The 17,280-nt window shown below is 46.8% G+C and overlaps 6 protein-coding genes across 6 annotated transcripts; 4 read left to right on the top strand and 2 right to left on the bottom strand.

Moving 5' to 3' along the window:
- Positions 1–213: 213 nt before the first annotated feature.
- BKA55DRAFT_533169 (uncharacterized protein) lies at positions 214–1,793 on the bottom strand (the record flags this gene model as incomplete). Its single annotated transcript, XM_046189428.1, has 3 exons — positions 214–537; positions 613–1,371; positions 1,422–1,793. The coding sequence occupies 3 exons, from the start codon at positions 1,791–1,793 to the stop codon at positions 214–216; spliced, it is 1,455 nt and encodes a 484-aa protein (XP_046057345.1).
- Positions 1,794–3,444: 1,651 nt separating this feature from the next.
- BKA55DRAFT_552125 (uncharacterized protein) lies at positions 3,445–4,835 on the top strand. Its single transcript, XM_046191412.1, has one exon. It carries the CDS (start codon positions 3,555–3,557, stop codon positions 4,674–4,676), a length of 1,122 nt encoding a protein of 373 aa, XP_046057346.1. The 5' UTR covers positions 3,445–3,554; the 3' UTR covers positions 4,677–4,835.
- A 213-nt stretch (positions 4,836–5,048) lies between these two features.
- Positions 5,049–6,393, top strand: BKA55DRAFT_552126 (uncharacterized protein). The gene is made up of 2 exons (XM_046191413.1): positions 5,049–5,688; positions 5,740–6,393. The coding sequence occupies exons 1-2, from the start codon at positions 5,218–5,220 to the stop codon at positions 6,328–6,330; spliced, it is 1,062 nt and encodes a 353-aa protein (XP_046057347.1). The 5' UTR covers positions 5,049–5,217; the 3' UTR covers positions 6,331–6,393.
- Positions 6,394–8,571: 2,178 nt separating this feature from the next.
- Positions 8,572–10,377, top strand: BKA55DRAFT_498822 (uncharacterized protein; the record flags this gene model as incomplete). Its single annotated transcript, XM_046186588.1, has 1 exon — positions 8,572–10,377. The coding sequence occupies one exon, from the start codon at positions 8,572–8,574 to the stop codon at positions 10,375–10,377; it is 1,806 nt and encodes a 601-aa protein (XP_046057348.1).
- A 2,464-nt stretch (positions 10,378–12,841) lies between these two features.
- BKA55DRAFT_683639 (uncharacterized protein) lies at positions 12,842–13,347 on the top strand (the record flags this gene model as incomplete). The annotated part of the gene is made up of 2 exons (XM_046198534.1): positions 12,842–12,956; positions 13,007–13,347. 2 exons carry the CDS (start codon positions 12,842–12,844, stop codon positions 13,345–13,347), a joined length of 456 nt encoding a protein of 151 aa, XP_046057349.1.
- A 489-nt stretch (positions 13,348–13,836) lies between these two features.
- Positions 13,837–14,501, bottom strand: BKA55DRAFT_683640 (uncharacterized protein; the record flags this gene model as incomplete). Its single annotated transcript, XM_046198535.1, has 2 exons — positions 13,837–14,163; positions 14,286–14,501. 2 exons carry the CDS (start codon positions 14,499–14,501, stop codon positions 13,837–13,839), a joined length of 543 nt encoding a protein of 180 aa, XP_046057350.1.
- Between the last annotated feature and the right edge of the window lie 2,779 nt (positions 14,502–17,280).

A 17,280-nucleotide genomic window follows, 5' to 3' on the forward strand; every position in this document is an offset into this window, starting at 1 on the left:
TGGTAAAATATGTCTTTTGGGGTTACTATCACGGAAATGGCGGTAAATGTGCCACACATTGTTGGCTTTTACCTACTGGCGCAACTGTATAAAATAGCTAGTGGCTTAATACCAGTTCTGAAATCAGAATGATACTACACATATTGTTTCCAACCTCGCCCAAATGATTTGATTTATTGACAACCTTTTCCAGCAAGTGATCAAAACACAATACTAATCAGCCCAGACGAGGCTTTGCTGCGCCAAGACAGCCGAGAGTAAATGGCGCGGTATATTCGATACGCCCACGAATCTGACGAGGCTCACCGCCGTAATAGCTCCAACAATCGTGCCGACTAAGAGCACTGCCCTTCTCGAGATGGTCATACTCTTGGAGAAGTCCGCTGACGTTGCCCTTTCTGCCTCAAGGTCCTTGCGCACGCCTAGTTCAGTGAGCATACCGAGGCGCGGGAGATACTGGAACTCAAAAGTGCTCGATTCACCGAGACCGCCCGCTTTATGATTGTGGATCATGAAATACGCAAAGTTTTTGAATCTCTGTTACACGGCGTCAGCCACAAGGTTCTCGGGTTCGTATTACCGTGGAGATAGGGGGGAGTAATGAATACGTACTTGTTCTTGTCGCTTCTGCATGTGGGCTGACATCCAGGGGTAACTATAACTTATGAAAAAGAGAATAGTACACTGCATCCATACGACAAGTCGGGATCGAAAGTCTGGCTTTTCGATACCGAGTGCGCTGGCGAATTCATCGCCATTGAGCCTATATGCGTGGGCAGCGAGTACCTCGCGTGGCATGTTTAGTGGTGGAGCTCGAGCTTCTGCTGTGAGAATATTGTTTGCGAGGATCTGAGAGCTCGCTGATGGAGCTACTTCGGATACTGCTATGGACTCCAACATGGCTTTGGCTTGTTGTGGTGTAGCCATCCAGTCAACAGGCGTTCCAAGCAAATATCCAACATAACGCCACAAAGCGAGATAGTCTGCAGTTTGTTGCTCCGATAAGTAGATACCCTGACGAGGAAGAGCCATATAGACAATAGCAGCAGAGTACGCTGAGATAGTGGCGATGGTATGTAAGTCGTTGATAGGAACTCCCCATTTCTCCATATCGAAGTATCCTGGGTTTTGATGCTCCAGTTGCATAAGTCGTCTTCGAACTGAAGCGTGTAAGAGACGTACTCGTACTGAAGAGACGTAGCCTTTTCCTCCAGGTTTTATTGCATCGAGATCGTCAACGACTTCCATAAAATGCTGGAGTGTTTCCAGAAGACGTCGCCTAGTGACATTGATGCCAAAACCACCGGTTCGAGAAAGAGTCTCAACAATACGATACGCCCCCATTCCGCCCAATAATGACTTATACATGAGCTTGTAGACCGTCAATAAATCTGCTTCTTCATAGAGGTTTTGTGACTTACGCCGAAGAGAATCTGTCCACTGAACTGATACACGACCCGTTGTCCACGCTGAATCTGCTCCCAATCAACCCATTCAGGGACCGTAGAGACTTCTTCCCATAACTGACCCAATATTTCATCTGAGTTGGCATGTTTCTTAAGTAGTTCGTAAATGTCTTTCTGGCCCGGGCCAGAACCATGAGGACACTTCCATTCCTTTGTCGTAGGTGGAGAGATAAGGTCTAAGCGATCGAGAGCATCTGTGGCTAACTTGTCGTATGAATAGAGGTAGTGGTCAAGTTCTTGAGTGGTCTTATGGCCCGAGGTCCAGTTGAATCTATGACCACCAATGATTCTGGTGTCGTTGAAGTAAGATGGGTAGCAGTAATCCATGGTCAGATGTGGCATGGATCATAAACTAGGAGTGAAGAATATACTCAGTTGAATCACAAGCTCACAAGGTAGGAGATGGCAATGACTCTCAGTCCCGAACGAAATTGAGCTTTTGACTTGACGGACCACGACTCATGATACTTTGGAAAGGCCTCTACGGTACTCCTGCACAAGCTCCGGTTTTGTCATTGCGGATATATAGCATTAAAATACCACTGGAGTTCTTCCATGACGAGGACGATATACCCAATAGTAGCACATGACAAGAGATAGTTTCTGCCACATCAACCTACACTCCATCTCATATTGAACGACAGCGGCGCTAAGGATGATCGGCTAGGCTTTTACTTCAACGGACATGTTGTTGGCACGTTAGAGAGAACAAAGAAGCCCAATGATATGCAAAAAACAAGCAAAATGGGTAAAATGGGAGCGGGGAACAACACATACACACACATGTCTTATCGGAGATGCGTCTATAACGGATCAAAGACACATGCTAGCTTCACCTTACCCGGAAGAAGCTCCGGTCCCCATCATGTTCCATCGTTATTGATGATGAGCGATATATCGTAATGGCATTGCCTCGATATTAACAGTCATAGCTACTTCAGCAAAGTCAAGGCTTCATCAAGTCTGAAGTGGGCACGAGACTAATGAAGTTGATATTGAAGCTAAGTTCCTGGGCGTTCGATGCACGATCAAAGACACTAGAGGTTCGCCTCTTCGTCATCCCGTTACTTAGCAAGTTAGACAGATTCTTGTGTAGCCAATGGCGGATGCCATTGATATACTCGAGGAAGTGTAATGGTTGAATGCATGGATGGGGCATGTTTGACAGCGTGGCTCGAGCAACGGTATTCATTATCCGACTTTGTATCGACACGAGCAAACGAAAGTATCTCGACTTGAAAGATGCATACAACAACGCATCATACAGTGAGAAGTGACTCCGAAGATGAAGTGGCGAGACTTTATGCAACACACCAACACAACGAATGGAGGATGGGCTCCTTTTTAGCGTCCCTGGAATGGAATTCGAGTCGTGAGGGGGGATCAATGACAACGACATCTCAATGTTGGTTTGGGTAGTATTGCAGAATAGTTAGCATGCATGTGATACAGCATCGGGTTCTTTGATAAACCCGATAGTGAAAACTATGGGATTTCGCAGGAAACGAAGGAAGATCTGCAACGTATCATATGACTTATAGCTGAAGGAGAAAGTAACGAGGAGGCAATCTTGAGCATGATACCAAGCAAGCAGCCAGGAAAAAGGGGATAATAGGGTGTATGTCATTCCAACCTATTGCTAGAAAAGATTAATGCGCTTCTTAGTACAAAGAAGCTGAGAAACTCATATGATGCCTCTTATAAACAAAGTTGATGCAGCATTGCATTGAAGCTTGGCGTGGTGTTAGTAGAACACTTCATTCTCTTGCGGGTGTAGAAGAATCGAACTACATTGTTTTCAATCATTGGTGATCGTGAGGTGGGTGTCAAAAGGGTTTTTAGATGATATCTCCGAACTTCAATGCCAACATTGTAGGCGTATTCTGAAATCATGAAACAATCATGTTGCAAGAGGGAGGTTTGGAGTCACGGGGCAATGTAAATCCGTCGCACCAAATCGAGTCAAGCCCGTAACCCTCGGCCCCACTTCCGGACCCTTGCTCCCATCATGAAGCCTCTTTGCGTTGGCCAAATTTGGTTCACTTTTTCTCGTCACTCTTCGGATCGCACTCGCCGATCCAACTTATCATGATGAGCTGCACATGTCGAGCCACGCCCCTGAAAATATTCGTACAAGGCCTATCTCAAGTTCACAAAGTCGACGCATCGCCTTCCCTTCTCCGTCTTCCGATTCGCACTCGACCATCGTTGTACCAGAATAATTTTACCTTGGCGCGACAGGCCCGATCTTTGCATTTTTCAAAGGCTCTACAAGATGCTTCCGGAGCAGCCGCAAGAGATGACGACCCCTTCTCCCATATTCGATCGGAAGATGAAAATCGCTCTGTGAAAAACGACGACCCTTTCGCCACAGACGACAATTCAGAGTCGATACCCTGGAAAGCACAACCAGGCACCAATAATGAGGCTCAAAAGCCTCGGAGGAGGAGGAGAGAAAAGCCAGAAGATTTCACGACCTTGAATTACCGCCGAAACCAGAGCGTGAGACAGCAACTAGAAGACGATAACGAGGCAAACGAGTTCAATGGCAATCCCAACCAACGAATGAAGGGTCCCTCTTCGTTACAACCACAACCAAAAGAGAATTACTGGAAAATCCAAAAGGCGGCTCTGAAAGAGAAGTTCCCAGAAGGTTGGCGTCCTCGAAAGCGTCTTTCGCCCGATGCTCTGGCTGGTATCCGCGCTCTCAACGCCCAGTTTCCCGAGGTCTACACTACCGAAGCGCTATCGAACAAATTCGAAGTATCACCCGAGGCTATTCGTCGTATTCTGAGGAGCAAATGGCAGGCTAATCCCGAGGAGGAGGAGAAGCGGAATGCGCGATGGTTACGCCGTGGAAAGGATGTCTGGGAGCAGAAGGCTGCGCTGGGCATTAAGCCGCCGCAGAAGTGGCGACGTGAGGGTATCACTCGAGATCCTAGCTACCACGATTGGAAGAAAGAGGCGGTTGAGCGGAACCGTGAGAGAGAGGCGCGGGATGATATGGAGATCAGGGGTGATTATACCCCTCGTTCTCGTACTTATACTCCTCGATCTGAGGGTTATACGCCTCGGTCAGCTCCTCGATCCGAAGGTTATAGTCCGAGGCCTCGTACTCCTCGATCTGGGGAGTATCCTCCACGGTCAGTTTCTCGATCCGACGATCATACTGCTCAATCAATTCCTCGAAATGGACGAGGAAGAACTTAGAAAATGGCGAATGTACGATGGTATGATGGGGATTTGCATATAGACCGGCGCTGGTGTATTGTACTATAGTTGTAAACTTACTCTACTATTGAAATGAATTATGCATGTTGGAAATGTATATCATGATGCAGTTTTACAGGGTCCCGGAAGAAATTAATGGTGTATAAACAATCAGTATAAAATCTGATCATATAAACAACGTATCAGGAGTGTTTCTACCAATGAATTGGTTCATCACATTTTGTTGAATTTGCTCCTTGCCAATGGAGGTTCTCGTTTAAGAGCCTCTGCGAGGTGGGCTCATGGCGACAGGGGTAAAGTGTTTTGTAGCAAGCTGGGCGCTTAAGTTAGAGATGAGTTTCACTGCCACATGCTAACGTTTATCGAGTCTTGGCTAACTTCACCACTTTCTGGCCTTTTCGGCCTTTTCGTTTCTCTCATAAAAGGTTCATCTTGAACTCTACACTCATCCAATCCCTTCACAGATATACAATACCTCACCTAATTCTTACTTGTGTATCACACTCATTTCTCATACATCATGCCTACTCAGTACCCGCGGCCTCCGCAGCGAGAATCGTGGTTTGCGCCACTCTCCATCGACCTCTTCCTCAAGGTCCTCAACACAACTCTTCTTCACCCCTTCGTCTGCTGGATTATACCGCTATGCTTCCGCGCGCAGACAGTAAAATGGGAGGCTCCGCCTATGGTAGCCTCAATTGCTTGGGCTACCGTCGTGACGCTATTCTGGATGGCCAACGTGGTTAACCAGCGCATCGCTCACGGGATCCCTCGTGAGGTTGATCTCAGTGAGGAGGTTATTGTTATTACTGGAGGTGCGAGTGGGATGGGTCTGCTCGTTGCTGAGGTTTATGGCATGCGCGGCGCGACGGTGGCTGTGCTAGATGTGAATGAGATGGAGAATACTGAGGCGAGAGGCGTTACGTACTACAAGTGTGATGTTGGCGACAAGGATCAGGTCACAAAGGTTGCGCTTGAGATTGAGAAGGATGTAAGTTTTGAGCTTTTGAGACTATCAGATTCGTTGCTAATGAAAGACCAGCTCGGCACACCAACTGTGCTCATCAACAATGCGGCTATTGTTATTGGGAAGACTCTCTTGGATCTGTCGCTTGATGAGATTGACAAGAGTCTTACAACTAACCTTCTCGGGCCATTCTACTGCCTCAAAACCTTCTTACCTGCTATCATTCGCGGTGGAAGAGGCGGTACCATCGTCAACGTCTCCTCTGTCATTGGTACGGTTGGGGCCGCGCAGCTGACCGACTACGCTGCTGCAAAGGCTGGTCTCACAGCCATGCACCGTTCTCTGACAGCCGAACTACGTGAGAGCCATCCTGAGATCCGAACAGTGTTGGTTACACCTGGTCAAGTGAGCACGCCGCTCTTCTATGGGGTCCAGACACCCAACTCCTTCCTCGCACCTGTCGTTGAGCCCGTGGATGTTGCCAAGGAGATTGTTGCTGCTATAGATAGTGGAAAGGGTGCTACAGTTGCTATGCCATTGTATGCCCGTTGGGTCGACTGGCTTAACGTGTTGCCTGTGGGGGTGCAAACTATTGCACGATGGGCAGCGGGAGTGGATCGTGGGATGAAGACATTTGTGGGGAGAGAGGGACAAAAGCTTGAGTGAACTTGACGCTGGCGTCAGTTTTGATGAATAGGAAGAGTAAAGTTTGAGTAGGATCAAGAATAATAATGTGAAATTAGACGAAGCTTGTTTATTGGAGCATTAATATAGAATCAGCACGAGGGTATAACCTGAGGAAGTGATCCTGAGTAACCTTTTGGCTGAATGAGAATACGGTATTCAGCTCATGGAGTTCTGGGAATAGCCAATGGAAGATGTGCCGATTCTAATTGACAGGCTTCCTGACTCTTGTCAAGTTTGTCGGAAGAGCACCGATCCATAATATCTCCTATAGGCAAACCATTCGAATATTCGAGCCTGTTGTAGCCCACCACTTACGTGACAACCTAAGCGAAAACAACTTCTAAGCTTACAAATGCATGAAACATGCAATACACCTTGAGGGGGAACGACATCTTATAGGACGAGAAAGGGGATCGAGTGATTGACCCCTGGCTAACCGGGCTCTAGACAGTTTAATACCGTTGACAGCTCTGGACAGGTCGGGTTGAGCGGCCGGGTATAGAGAACCGCACCACATCATGAGCTGGAAAGATGGAAGAGGCCTTGTGCAGCTCTGCGGGCGCTGTTTAGGTTGTTGTACGGCCGTTGGCCATATGGTATGGTTTGTCGCTTGGACATGCCGGTAAAGGCTAGGAATGGCCCTTGATGTTCGATACGGGGTGAGACTGTTGCTTCTACTTGTTGTTGAGTCTGACGAGTTGCTGAGAAGAGAGTAGGCGGTACATTATTATAGTATGGTACAGGAATGGATGTTTCAGCCCTGGTTCTCCTTCGGTGACGGAAATGACATTGCGCCCGTTAATACGGAAGAAGCGAGGCTGGGTGAGGTTTCATGGAATGTCCCGAGAGTGTGGAAAGTTTGCAAGCCTAATAAAGTCTCTTTCTGCCTGTGCTGTCTTTGTAAGTGGTGAGAAGAGGCTGGCGTAGGTTGGTTGTCAGTCAGTGGTGGTGGGGATATAGACCCTGCTTGGCGGGGAAAAACACCTAAACGTCATGTCACTTGAGCCTTGTCTACGCCCGCAGAAGCTGCACCTTGATCCATTGACGGGGTGGATCGATTTTGAAGTATTTTCAGCAAGTATACACTCGAGATGTGGATCGATCAAGTATTGTTATGTCTGATATTGTAGATATTGTCGAAATATTAGACTATCAACGTTGGATCCGATATTGGAACATGAGCACGCGACAATTAAACATTGGATCAAAGCCCCTGCTTCCCTTGGCTGCAAGATTAATTACGAACTACAAACTACTTATAAATCGAATCGGGACCGACGACCCGTTGTGCTGTAATACGCCCGCTGGTTCCGTTACTTTGCGACATAAAACGCCCGCTACAGCTAGAGTCAGGAGTCACAGAGTTCGAGAATCTTTGAAAGGATATTCATGATCATCTGAAATCAGACAATCATGTAGTCACACAGCAAGCCACTACATCATAGCACAACACACTCTGTAATGCTGCTGCAATTGACAAGATGATTGCCCTATTTCAACTCCATCTTCAAGTGTCACCAAAGTCTCAGAGACTAAAGGTGCTGCACTTCAGAGGCTAGACCTACCTTATCTGACCCTTCTCCACCAATCCAATCACGCCGCCATCACATTCTGCGCCCAGCCCAGGCCTGCCCGCAGCCACGGAGCGGGCAATCCCACTTTGGCTGCAGAGATAAGCCAAGCCAGTCCAATCCATCCTTCATTTTCTCCCACGCCCTTTTCTTACATTCATTGCAAATACAGCTCCAGCTTGAATCCAATTGCAACTCACTGTCACTCAGTTCATCCTACGGACTTTGTTCTGGACCTAGCCATGTCCATGTATGTCCGTGTCACGCCTTGAACCATGAGGCGAACCCTGATACTTATCCCTTATCCCTGGACATCACATACACAACTCAACTGAATCATACATACTTTCATATGAAACTACTCATGTCCCCTGTTCCCAACCTGTCAACTGCCTGTCAACTGCAACTACTACTGCTACCGTCTCGCCGAGTATTCTGACCTATTAGACACTGATATTGCTTAAACTCAACATCAACCTAGTCGCCGAGACATACACCTAGTGTCACCTTATGAGAGACTCAATCAACTGCTATATAATCGGCCCCCAACTTCTCTATCGACAACCACAGATGCAGGTCTAAACCACAAACATCGCACCGCAAGGGGTCTTCTCCTACCTTTCATCTCATCAAGTGAGCCGATTCGACAATGGGACAGTGGTGGGTTGACTCTCGCATCGAAGCTACCGTTACCCGGTCCTATGTCGCCAGCCAACTCCTCCCGGACGAGATTGAGCGCCTAGATCGTCCCGTTGCCTTTGGTGGCGAGGACTTGACAGAGCGCACATACTGGGAGAGCATTCGAAATGATGCACCTCGCTTATTCCTTATTCTCGTCGACCTCGGTGTGCCAGATCAGATCTTTGGTGTTGTCGACGATGGCTGGGATGACGCTGAGCTACCGATTGCCCTCGAAGACGTGGATCGTCTCTTGTTAACAGCAACTCGTGATGAGAAAGTCGAGAAGAAGTTTTACCAGCGCCAGTTTCATTACCTTCTTAAACCCTTGCAGCGAGGGAACCACGTGGCGTATAAGGATAACGAGGTAGTACCCCTAGACGTGGTCGAGAAGCCTTCCTTACCAACGCACAAGTCGCACGGAAACGACAAGGTCAGACTTCCAAATATCCCAGGGGAAGTCTTTTATCGAAGACGATATGTTCTGGGTAATGGTCCTGGAGCTATGCCTGTGCAGGACTTTCTCGATGCTGTCCATGGGATCAAGGCTCTGCAGAACGAGCACATGATCTCATATTGGGCGTCGTATACGCAGCATGGATATGGATACGTTTTGTTTACGCCAGCAGGTGACTTTACTCTCAAGTCATTCCTGGCGACGACACCATCTCAGTTCAAGCATCTTGCTAAAGCTCGTCGGAGGGAGCTTGTTATGAACTGGATTTTGTGTCTTGTCGACACACTCTGTGACTTCCACGGCAAGAATCAATCGCATGGATATATCAAGCCTTCGACCATCTTCTTTACAAACCAAAATCACGTCTTTTACTCCGACTCAACACGACTCACGCCCGATAACGTGATTCTTCACACCGATAAATCGTCGTTTGACCGCGAACGGTACGACTATGCTGCGCCAGAACTGTGGTCTCGACCCGCAGGGGCGACGAGTCCGACGAATAGATTCCCATCTGACGAACATTTCGGAATGGTGCAGACGTACGATCCGAGCGGCTCACCAACGGCGATGTTCATTGCACCAAACCCTCAGCTGAGCGGACAGCAAGCCGACATCTTCTCAGTAGGCTGTATCATCTTGGAACTTTTATCATTTTTAGTCAAACGAACGACGAGCAAGTTTGCGACCTTTCGATCAGCGAAACACAAGACGGCCGGTCGAGGCGGTGCGGTGTTGGATACTTCTTTCCACAAGAACCTAGGACAGGTGGAAGCATGGATGTCAGGTCTTGCCAAAGATGCATCTAGAAAGTCATCGTCGAGCAAAGATGGCGCGAATATTCTCAAAGGTGTAACCCCTATGCTCCACGTCGTGACGGGGATGCTGGCGATGAATCCATACGACCGACCTCCAGCGATCGAAGTGCAGCAACGCATTTATCAGATTCTGACCGAAGTTTGCGGTATCTCAGAGCCACACTGCGTACACCAGTACGCGCACGATCTCGAATCCTCGTTTGGAGGGCTGCAGATTCAGACTGTTGGTGATAACACGATGGGCGTCAGTCCGCCAGGGGGGTCCAACACGACCTATGGTACACCGCGGACGTATGAACACAGCCGAAATGGTAGCAGTGGGGGATATTCACAAGTAAGCCGCACGACGGGAAGCAGCGAAACCGACATGGATGCTATACACAGCGTAGGGTCAGTTGGTCTCCAACAGATACGAACTCAGGGTTCATGGCCTCGCAATGTCGCGTATACACAGCACACGAGCGTAGCGCAATACCCTGTGGGCCAATGGGACACTACATGAAGACATGTGATGTTCTCCCGGGATGATGATTTTGATGAGCTTGTGGGGACCGAATCCTTTTTATTAGGATTGAGGAGATGAAACGAGATGGCGATTATTACCTTCTGTTTACATCGCGTATGCGGTCAGCAAATTTATGCTTCATTTATTTGAGGCAGGGCTGATTTTACGGCATATGAGGCTGACTTATACCAACATTTGAATTTATTTGCCGGAGCAGGTGGGAATGGAAAAAGAAATTATCATTATCAACTTTCGGTGAAACGAGGTTGGATGGTGACTATTGATATGGGATTAGGATTGGTCATGTGGAATTATGCACGACTTACGATTGAATGAGACTTCGATTTCAATTTCATCATAACTTACGTTGACATTGATTGACTGGTATGCATGCACGGTATTTATGCAGGGTTCAGCTTCGCTTCAGCTCAAAGGGTCCTGTCTGCCTCACGTTGGTTGCATGTGTGTTTGAGACAAGCGTGAAAATGAAACACGAAGAAGGATTCGAGACTTTCTATGTCTTGACTAATAAGAAAACATCAACGTAGCAGTAGGAAACAACGCATGACATTTTCATAATTGTGATGTTCTTCACAATTTTCGGGCCTTGCCGAGTTAAGCATCATGCAAGACCGTTTCAAAACATGGATAGATAAGATGAAGCCTTGACACAAGACGTGTGTTTACATGTGCCAAGAATATCCTGCAAGCTGTGACTTTGACAGTTTTTAATGATACAGATGGAGATAAAGATCAACAATATTAAACGCTTGTCCTCCGACAGATCGTTATTCATCAGACACAAACTCAGTCAGGATACCCTGGTCTGTAAGTTACGGAGCATCCAATCGGCGCAATAGTGGGACCGTGATGCAATTTTTCGAGGCGTACGTCATGAGCTATGGGAATGTGGGGGATTAGACTGGTCTGGATGGAAGAGGAGCAGAGAAGAAAGAGAAGAAACCTTGAGAGAGAGGAGAGAGAGGACACGCGGTTATCGCGCAGTCATAGGACAGAGAGAGACGGAGACAAAGTTAAAAAGAGGGTCCATATGAGGGGTTTTGTTTGTTGATGGCTCCCTCTTGTTTTCGGTTGACAGCTAGAGATCAGCCTCGTCTCTGCTTTGGACCAGTAGGCAGCAGTAGTTCAGGGGCATTGTGGCAAACAAGTGCTTTGTGCGTATTGCCATGAGTCGTTAAACCTCCTGAGGATTTACCTACCCGAGGGACTTCCTTCAGAGGCCACAATCTGTAGACCACGATAACACAGAAATGAGACTTGTTCTGCTTGATCAAGAAATGCCCGAACGTTGAATGTGTCGTCAGTATGCAACTCAGCGTTACATTGCCACAATCCCAGCCCTGCTCGATCCCCTGCTCTCCAAGCTGTAGAACTTCTTCTGTTCAATCCCATGCAAGGCTGCCCGCCCAACGAAAGAAGGATCTGACTCAACTTCAGTAGCATGTTCCACTAAAAAGAAAACACTAGCACAAGGCTTGCTCGTCTTCTAGCGCCGTTAAAGGTTTTTCTTGGCACAAAATCAAGAAAGAAAGAAGAAAATTCGAGAGTGTCCAATCGGTTGAAACTGTTTTATCGGGATACCAAGCTAAAAAGGGTGATGGGAAGATCCACTTGAGCTTTAGCTTAGAGGCTGCATATGCAAACTTTCGTAGCTCGAATCAGGAAAAGGGATGCGGATAAAAATGAGACTCACAGGGGGTCGATCCAATATTGATTGACAGTAATGAATGAATGAAGATGAGGATAAGGGTCAACCAACAACGATCATAAATCTACCTAATCCACTTCTTTATTAAAAACAAGGAGAGTAAGCGAAAAAGCTTGAACTACTTTAATATCTTACTCTCCCTTACCCTCCCCCAGTCAATTAATTGATTATTCGTTCCTCGCATTATCCTCCTTTTCGTCATCATCAACAAATTGACTTCTCCTCGAAGCTTATCAGGAAGCTCTTCTCGCCATCTCCAATCAGGTCACTCCCGATAAAGAAAAAAGCCTCTAAGCAGGACCAAAACCCCCCCACGATCGGAACGCCCACACACACACTCCTCAGCTCACCACACCTCTTTCTAAGCCGTCGTACGCGTGGCCGGCCCGTCCAATCGTTTTCTCTGCAACTTCTTTTACGGTTTTACGGTTATTCAGCTCGGGCTGCGTGTACAAGCGAGGCTGCCAGGAGGAAAATCCACCCGCTTTGAAGGACTTTTGAATCGGGGCCTCGTCACCTTTCTTTACAAACAACCTTCGTTACAGTTTTTGGGGTTTGTCGACAGGGACAAGAAACCTTGGAAGGAGGGGAGACAGAAAAGGTTAATTACCTTGTCGATCGATCGTTTGCGACATAATAACCTCGCTTGTCTTGGATCACTATCTTTATACTACGCCCTATCCGTTCGATCTTTTTTCTGGAAATCTTCTGGTATTGTTATATCGGTCAACGATGCGGTCACCAATCTCGCTCCTCATCTTGCTCTGCGCATTTATGGCTTTAGCAGCTACAGCTGAAGTTCACATCTCGAATAACAGAGCTCCCACGTCTCAATTCGCGACACATGGTGAGATACTCTAATCTCGTCCTTTAAGCTTAAAGACTAACATTGTTAAGGTGTTACTTCCCAATTACCTTCCCGCGACCGAGCCATTCACGCCCAAGACCGCGCGCGACAAATCGCCTTATCGCAAATGATCGGCCCAACCGCAAAAGTATCCATCGTCGAGACCGCGTCTCTCAATGTCAAGGCCTTTGCGCATGGTGGCATGAGCTTCCTCTTCGGTCTGGCGTCCTCTTCCAACGACGTACTCGATTACATCAATAACGGCACGAACTCTGTATTTTCACGATCTGTTACCAGCGAAGAAGGCAGTGGAGCTTCAGGGCGGAAACACGTTGCTTATACTAGCATCGCCTTGGTCCTCGTCATGCTCTTCTTTGCTGTGTGGATGTGAAAAACAAATACAGAGAGATACAACATTTACTTTTTCGCGCGCATATTATGATACCCCTACCGGATTTGGCGTTTTATCTGGGTCGGCTTTTTTGCATTTAATATTAACCTGTTATGTTATTTCTTCCACTCCGGTGCTGCTCCTCTGAGTGGATGCTGGCTCATGGTTTGGAGATACATTCCTTGGTGGAGCTGGGCAGCTGTGCTGCATCCGGAAGAGAGTGTTGGTTGAATGGATGGATGGATGAACGATTATGGTTTCATAACTAATGATGGCTACGTAATGACGTGTTTGGGATATGATGTACATTACATCAAGGGTTAGGTTGGGTATATTTCAAGGAATACAGATAGAGTATGTACATGGAAGGAAATCAAGCACAGAGTTGCAGTCAATTTCTTGGCTTTTTGATAGAGCTTCAACATTAAGGTCTAATCCAATAAGAGATATTGAGCTTCGACTTGGTCCACTGCAAACATGTAGGCTCGTCTAATTAATGACTGCGACAACGAAAACAAGCAGAAGCATGATAAACAAACTTGGTCGGAAAGCATGCCACGCACCCGATTTCAGCTTGTTCAGCAAGTCCTCTTCCTCGATGGGCCATGTTACACTGTCCTCATTCTCATCTCCCCAAAACAAAGCGGAGATCTTTCTTGGCATAGACGTTGTTCCCTCACCACCAGCAACTTCATCCCCGCGTTGCTTCGTGTTCATCACGCACTCCGCGGGGCCCTCGTTAGATTTGTCAGTCAGGGCGCGGTAGTTTGTGTTTGATGTTTGGTGGAAGACACCTTGTGGCGGAGAGGAATGGGTCTTAACCGGTTTAGTCAGTTACCCTTGTGTTTGAGGATGAAAGTGAAACGGACTGGTTAGGTTTTTGCGAAGCTTGGTCTATCTTTTAGTTTTAAAAACTTCGTGAGGAAGGGAATTGCAACTGCGAGGACGACGATCACGAAGAAAATTGACAAGATGATGGTGCAGCCAGTACCGCTGACTCGTCGGCCACGTAAGCCTCCTTGGTAGTTTCGAGGAGCCCAGGGTGAATATCGATTGCGGGATCTCCATCGTGGTGGTGGCGCAGAGATTGTTGGTGGTATGAACACTGGTGGTGGTGGTGGTGGTGGTGCAATAGATGATGAGCAGTCACCCATGACGAGGAACGTGGAATAGACTTGATGGAATTGTTGTTAGGTTATACAGAGTGTGTATGCAGATATAGTAGTTTTGAATGTAGAGTTTCAGGTCCGGATGGATGAATGAAAGCGATGATGGAGTTGTCGAAGTCAACCATTGCTCCCTCTCGCTGAGGTGAATAAACAAAAGCCCATCTCTTCCTCCAAGTCAAAAAAACACTAACAAACTTGAGCTCCGGGTAGGTAGCACTGAACATCATATGATTTCCTTAAGCAGGTGCAGAGTTTAGACTACCTTCCATACCAAGTTGACTCTCTTGTAGCATGAGGTAGGTAGCCACGGAACTGTTTGCGAAATGGTAAGAATTCTTGCTCCTGGAATCATTCTGATCACAAGGCTTTCCAAGTGTTGACCAAGTGACATATTTCTAAAGACACTACCTATGATAAGTTGCTGTTGCATTGTTCAATCCAATTACCGCCCTATAAGATATCCATTCCTGGGAGTTACTCAAGGCAATCATCACTTTGGGGTGCAGCTTCAGACGAACTATCAATAGGTAAGGTAGTCAGGAAAACCTTGACTGTTGTGGTCTCATGCCCGAGAAAGGTCTCTGTTTGGCGCAATCTTTGATTACAGCACATACATCAAGATGCCTAAGTGATCCCTCATATAATCTGCTTCAACTCGTTGTTTTATGATTGCTTAGCACAGCGATGAAGAGTGAAACAACGCAGAATACAAGGGAACATAAATAAGAAGTTAAGTTGCCCTGAAGGGAAACTCCGTTATCAAAGATAGGTGAAACCTCTCCATGATTTCTTTACTTGTTCCCAGCAACCTGTCGTTGCCTACTTCAGGATATTATGATTCTCCTTCATATGACAATAACTCTCACTCCCCAGCCTGAAATGGTAAGCTAGCATTGGAAGAGACCGCAGAGCTCAGAGGTTGCGAGAAACACTATATAAACGACTCTCCCTATACCCCAACGATTCAGAGCCGGCTACACTGCTCGATCACCTCCGGACTGTTATAGATTACATTGTGTGCTGAATTCCCTGTCAGTAACTACTGCCCTATACCGTATAGCATATACATACAAAGTATCTCACTTACCACCACCAGCCCAGGTGGTATGGGGAAACCCCTGAGATTATTGCTATGGACGAATGAGAGAAGATGCATCGGTACTGCTTCGCCATCGCCATTAATGATGACTCAACCAATAATAAAACCCATCACCTACAAAACAGCACCAAAAGGATAGTTCGGTGTCTGAAATAACGTCACTTTATTCTATTCGACGTCTACTATAAAGACACTGGCCCATCTGCACCTCACTTCCACACCCACGCCTACGGCTATCAGCACTAGTTCTCGGGCCGTCTTCTGTCCCTTCTTTTGAAGTGAAGTACCTGCGAGAGAGATCACGAGACAGATCCTGACACATCTGTCTCTCAGTGCTCAAAACTTCAGATTTGGAGGCATGGAGATTTCACTACTCCTGAACATAACTACAGTTACCTCTCTTTAGGCCCAGGCTCTCGACTAAAGAAGGGCGGCTTTTCGACCTTCTTGTTTATATCCAAGTCAATAAGCCGTTCGATCAAGGAAACTCTGGATAGCATAAGAAGACACATATTATTCTGCCGCTTACGATGCCTGGGGAAGTGCAAGGCTAGAAAGGATCGGTATAAGCCGGATATACCACGTTGGATGCCCCCTGCAATGAACAAGACAGTGGAGGGCCACTCTTTACGAGTCTCCCATTTCTACACACACTGACCCCTGGAGAAAAAGGCTAAGATAGACGGTGTTTACCTGGAGTGGATCTTTCACAAAGCTCCTCTACCTAACAAGTATGAAATACTTCGCTACGAATGAAGTAAGTCTCGTTCTCCCTCCAATCTTGCCTTATAACAGCTTGGATTGAGGCATGGCCATCATTACGGATCTAGAAGAAGATGTTCGGAAAAGGTCTTGATTATTTTGCTGGTATCTCATGCTGGGGCCATTACAATTTCATAGACACTACCCTCAACTTTGTGATGATACGGATTTTTTATGATCCTACTAGGAATAAAAGGATCTTATTTGACTGTATTTTTAGATTTTGCATGCTGTTTATCGTGAACCCAAACATTTTTTTCCCATAGAGTTTACTGAACAGACCGGCGACGAGGGGAACTTGAGCCGTCAACTTTGTGAACACATCCGTTGCTAAGACTGGTAAGAGGACCTCCGGTGGCATATTACTACTGCCAATGAGAGGGGAACTGAAGAACTCTACAAGTATGACGATGATTGTCCATTGAATCCATTGGACATAAAAGATCATATGCCAGGCATCACTTACACGGACAAGTAATGGCCAATCACGTCTCTTCTATTGAATTTAAGAACGCAATTTTTTAACAAAGCTTGTCCCTAGAGAGCTTTGTTCTTTTTGTAACCAATGAAACCTTCGAATCCCAATCCCCAGCCATTGTTTGCATCCATCTAAATCGGCGCTGGTAATGGCCGATCCCCGCCTTCCCATGTCAAAAAATCTTCAGTCGAGGCAAGTACTGGCCAACTTTTGATGGACCTGCCAGAAAAACACAATTTTTTGATCCAAGAAGAGTATAATTGGATAAACTCACAAACCTTCAGTGATTCAGCAACACGCCAACTTGAATCTTCCCATCATTGTATACGTATATCACCGAGGTTCTTCTGTTTTGAGGTGACTTCTTCGAGTTTTGCTGCCCCAGTTTTCTTCTGTGTATCGATAGTAGATTTCGTAGGGCCGTT

Source organism: Fusarium redolens, assembly GCF_020744475.1.
Source record: "Fusarium redolens strain MPI-CAGE-AT-0023 chromosome Unknown BKA55scaffold_1, whole genome shotgun sequence".
NCBI lineage: Eukaryota > Fungi > Ascomycota > Sordariomycetes > Hypocreales > Nectriaceae > Fusarium > Fusarium redolens.

Bases quoted from the DNA above. Each gene is read 5' to 3' on its own strand.
- BKA55DRAFT_552125 (XM_046191412.1), top strand. From the start codon at position 3,555: ATGATGAGCTGCACATGTCGAGCCACGCCCCTGAAAATATTCGTACAA.
- BKA55DRAFT_552126 (XM_046191413.1), top strand. From the start codon at position 5,218: ATGCCTACTCAGTACCCGCGGCCTCCGCAGCGAGAATCGTGGTTTGCG. The intron at 5,689-5,739 runs GTAAGTTTTGAG...ATGAAAGACCAG, and splicing joins CGCTTGAGATTGAGAAGGAT to CTCGGCACACCAACTGTGCT.